Source organism: Penaeus japonicus, unplaced genomic scaffold (assembly GCF_977035675.1).
Source record: "Penaeus japonicus unplaced genomic scaffold, GWHDUDI00000001_assembly GWHDUDI00000038, whole genome shotgun sequence".
In the NCBI taxonomy this organism is placed as follows: Eukaryota; Metazoa; Arthropoda; class Malacostraca; order Decapoda; family Penaeidae; genus Penaeus; species Penaeus japonicus.
In genome coordinates, this window is record NW_028234440.1 from 16,214,138 (window position 1) to 16,219,137 (window position 5,000).

A 5,000-nucleotide genomic window follows, 5' to 3' on the forward strand; every position below is an offset into this window, starting at 1 on the left:
ACCGCAACTCCTAAGGCCGGCTCTGGGAGTGATGATGTGTTATTAACTTTTGTGGTGTGAATGGCGGAATGGGTGGTGAGTGTTGTGTGGTGGTGTTTTTTTTTTTTTTTTTTTTTTTTACTTATTGATTTGAAAAAGTTACAGTGTCATGCTTTTCTAAGTTCACAAGTCGGTGTTACTAATGAGTGAATGATTAATTCTGACTGTTGTATCCGAAATATGTGCCAACACGAGAAGGGAGTGTGTGTTTCGGATACAAGTGTCGAAACTGGCGGTAGATTCGTAAATGAAGGAGACTTTACCGAGTGTTTCAATTAATAAAAAAAAAAAAAAAACTATACCATAATGTAGTACACTTGGTTTTTGAGTAAAAAACAAACTTATATTCAGTAACTTATCCTTCATAAACTATTTATCCTCGAGACACTACAGACCCATATATGAATGACATCATACAAGTGATATATTTATATTTTGATTATATTAATGCCCTCTGTTTGTTTTTTTTCGCAACAGGCAGATATGAACGTCATTCTCACACAATGGCAAGAGTTGGCTAACGGCATCAGATACGACATTGCAGCCAGAAATACCTACTACGTTGGCATTGCCATGGCTGAGTTGTTGCAGTTTGTGGAGGTTTGTGTTCCTGATTCTCATCCGGGTATTGTTTTTTCTGGTATATGTTGTCTCCTTCCATTACACAGAAGTTGTAATTAATTTAGATTTTGAGGGCTTTTCCTACTTTTCCTTAATTCAGATTATTATCTTTATTTTGATAGGAGCCTTATCTTTGACGTAATTTTGTTTGTGTTCCCCTTTACTTAAAATGTTCATATCACAACACTCATGATGCCTACAAGCCCGTTACCACAAGTAGTTTCGTAATTCATGTCCAAAGCCCACAGTAAATGATGTCTAACAAGATGAAAATTCAATTCTCTTTTAAACGGAATGTTTAACACTCTTTCTAGAACAACACTGAAGGCTTCAGCGGCAGCAGTGTACATCTTGTGGGCTTCAGTTTGGGAGCACATGTGTCTGGGATAGCTGGACACAAGTACCCAGGCGTGGCTAGGATTACAGGTATGCTGGTATAAAATAGTTATTTTTTTTTACCTTCCATTTTGTCCGAAAAAGAGCAGGAATGTGGTTTTGGTAGTTATAATTATGGAGAGGGAGAGGGAGAGGGAAGGAGGGAGGGAGGGAGAGAGAGAGAGAGAGAGAGAGAGAGAGAGAGAGAGAGAGAGAGAGAGAGAGAGAGAGAGAGAGAGAGAGAGAGAGAGAGAGAGAGAGAGAGGGAGGGAAAAGGAGAGGGAGAGGGTGAAGGTGAAGGTGAGGGTGAGGGTGAGGGTGAGGGTGAGGGTGAGGGTAAGGGTGAGGGTAAGGGTGAAGGTGAAGGTGAAGGTGAGGGTGAAGGTGAGGGAGTGGAAGAGAGAGAGGAAGAGGGAAATAGAAAGAGAGAGAGGTAGAGGTAGAGAGAAAGAGAAAGGGAAAGAGAGAGGAAGAGAGAAAGAGAAACAGAAAGAGAGAAAGCGAGAGAGAGAGAGAGAGAGAGAGAGAGAGAGAGAGAGAGAGAGAGAGAGAGAGAGAGAGAGAGAGAGAGAGAGAGAGAGAGAGAGAACCTAAACAACAAGAGAGAAACGATAGAAACATGATAGAAATCATGAAAATAATTCTAAACTTCCCAACTCAACCCAGGGCTCGATCCAGCCGGCCCGCTCTTCGAGGACGGCAACCCGGAGAGTCGGCTTGACGCCTCCGACGCGGACCTAGTCGATGTCATCCACACCAACGCGGGGTACCTCTTAACCGGACACTTCGGCTACAACGAACCCGTCGGCCACCTCGACTTCTACGTGAACGGCGGAAGCTCTCAGTTCGGCTGTCCGCCTTTCATCTGGGACAGCATCGTCGAGATAATTACTCTGTGTAGGTGGTGTTGATGGATTGATATTTCCAGCCTGGCGGCGGAAGAGATGGTTTACGTGTGCATCTATTTCTGTATACATTTATTTATCTATCTATCTATATATATATCTATCATCTATCTATATATCCATCCATCCATCTATCTATCTATCCCTCTATCTATCTACCTATCTATCTATCTAAATATATACATACACAGACATGCATAAATACATGTATATTTCTCTACCTCTCTCTCTCTCTCTCTATATATATATATATATATACATATAAATATATAAAAATATATATATGTATATACACATACGCATGCTCCCCCCCCCTGTCTCATATATTCTTTATCTTGAGCTTTCTCCCATCAGTCTTGAATTCTCCTCTATTTCTATCTAATTCCCTAACGCCTCTTTACTTGTATTAGACGTAGTATTAGATTCCACATCACTAACCTCTATTTCCGTGACACTCTTGCAGCTCCGGGAGACATTGACGCCTGCAGCCACGGTCGCGCCCACGAGTACTTTCTGGAGTCCATTACTTCCCCTGAACCTTCCTTTGGATTCCAGTGCTTGGACTACGAGAGCTTCGAGGTATGGTGGAACACGCATGCTTTCACAGTCGCTCTCTCTCTCTCTCACACATGCATTAACAGTCGTTCTCTCTCTCTCTCTCACTCTTTCTCTCTCTCAAATGCATTCACAGTCGTTCTCTCTCTCTCTCTTTTACTCTTTCTCTCTCTCTCACATGCTTTCGTAGTCGTTCTCTCTCTCTCTCTTTCACATGCTTTCACAGTCGTACTCACGCACGGCCAGATACATTCATAATAGCTCTCACACAAACGCAAATACAGTCACTATCATTCTTACACAGGCACAAATACACTAAATATCACACTCACGTATTGATACATAATTGCCCATACCTGCAATCACTCACTTAGAACACTCGCTGTCTTTCATCACACCGTTTACGTACAGAACATAGTTATGTTCTTCCACATTATCATCTTCAGGTTAAACAACATTATTCAATATGGTTTGTGTCTATCTAACCAGAACAGAAAAAACAAGCATAAAATAAACAAACTCATTAAGTTTTACGTGACAGAAAACAAGAAGTCTGGTGTAGAAATCTCATACGAGTTATTTTCAGGTCGGAAACTGTTTCGACACACCTCGAGCTGCGTTGGGTTATGACGTCACACGCAACGCTACTGGGGTGTTCTATGTGGATACGCAGGTGCGTCCAAAAGAACAGCGTTTTACTTTGGTGTGTTATGTTGCGAATACAATGTATCCACTATAAGCAGGACTTAACGCACTTATACATGAACAGGAAAACATTCAGTCAAATTGATAAAGGGAATATATATATATATATATATATATATATATATATATATATATATATATATATATATATATATATATATATATGTAACAACACTATGCCTAAAGGAAACTGTCAATATACATTTTTCTTACACATACCTGTACACAGTAAAATATACAACCTAAAATCCAAACATCACTCACAGATTTACAAAAAAAAAAACTCAAAAATAATTTGTATCAGTAAACTATAAATGCTTACCAATACATATATTCCTGACATAATTCTTCCAAAATCCAGGGTGAGCTGCCCTTCTTCTCTCGCCGCGTGGAAGTGAACTTGACCATTGGCGAAGGAGAGAATACTTACCACGGCGAACTTACCTTCCACACTAACCTGCCGGGACGAGAAACTAAGGAAGTCGTGATGTTTAGGTGAGTCTGACGTCGGTTCTTGTTTGAGTTTAGTGTCTTGTTGATTGTGGTTGGTATTAATGGTGGATATGGTTATTATTGATAGTGATTATGGTGATGGTGGGGATGGTAACACTGATAGTAATGGTGATTATACCGTTGATAATGATAGTGATAACAGTATGGTAAAAAAATGATGAAGATTAGATGTATCTCATTGTTTTTCCTATTGTTATTTTTGTAATGATGATGATAATGACACAACCAAAAACAACAACAAATACAACATTAGTAATAATAACAACAACAACAATAATGACAATCACTCAAACAACTCCACACAGCCATTTCCACCAACACAACTCCACCTACCACCACTCTAACTATCACCATCCTCTTCCCCCCCCCCCAAAAAAAAAAAAAAAAAAAAAAAACTCCCCATCACCACCATTCCTCCCTCAACCCAACCCAAAAAATCTCTCTCCCCCCACAGTGGCTGGCCTTCCCTACACCCCGGAGATCTGCACAAAACCGCCCTCACTATACCCTCGGGGACCAACCTAGACGAACTGACAATTGACGTCGTATTCCATAAGAATTACCTGCTGCCACTTTCGCCGAACCACTTGAACGTCGAGGCCATAGTGGCTGTGGATGCGTACACGGAGCAGGAGTGAGTATTGAGAGGGCGCGAGGGTTTTTTTTGTTTTTTGTTTTGGGGGGATTGTATATGTTTTTGTTTCGGTATTGAGGTATGTGTGTATTATGAAAGAGGGAGAGAGAGGGGGAGAGAGGGGGAGGGGGGAGGGGAGGGGGAGAGGGAAGAGGGAGAGGGGGAGAAAGAGAAAGAGTAAGAAAGAGGGATAGAGAGAGAAGAGAGAGAGAGAGAGAGAGAGAGAGAGAGAGAGAGAAGAAGAAGAAGAAGAAGAAGAAGAAGAAGAAGAAGAAGAAGAAAAATTGAGAGATTGAGAGAGACGGAGTGGGAGAAGGAGAGAGAGAGATAGATAGATCAAGAGAGAGAGAGAGAGAGAGAGAGAGAGAGAGAGAGAGAGAGAGAGAGAGAGAGAGAGAGAGAGAGAGAGAGAGAGAGAGAGAGAGAGAGAGAGAAAGCGCTGCAATAAGATACGACAGAGTGATGGTTAGACAATTTTCTAAAAGTATTGGTATCCCCTAAAATTACATTTTCTGTGAGAGTTGATTCATTTTCTTAATGACAGGGGAGACTATTTTATTTCCCATGCTGGCTCAAACTCTATTTTGTTATTATATCTAAACCTCTTTTCCACAACCTCCTTTCCTTTATAATTAATACACAATTTCATTACA

General features: G+C 40.8%; 1 protein-coding gene across 1 annotated transcript in view; it reads left to right on the forward strand.

The window, feature by feature from the left end:
- Positions 1-5,000, forward strand: part of LOC122262717 (inactive pancreatic lipase-related protein 1) — a 6,339-nt gene that overhangs the window by 1,010 nt on the left and 329 nt on the right. The window contains exons 3-9 of the mRNA XM_043030825.2: positions 517-639; positions 975-1,086; positions 1,702-1,932; positions 2,404-2,519; positions 3,082-3,168; positions 3,562-3,695; positions 4,168-4,347. Of these exons, the coding sequence (XP_042886759.2) occupies positions 517-639; positions 975-1,086; positions 1,702-1,932; positions 2,404-2,519; positions 3,082-3,168; positions 3,562-3,695; positions 4,168-4,347 (983 nt within the window). The remainder of the gene's footprint in view (positions 1-516; positions 640-974; positions 1,087-1,701; positions 1,933-2,403; positions 2,520-3,081; positions 3,169-3,561; positions 3,696-4,167; positions 4,348-5,000) is intronic.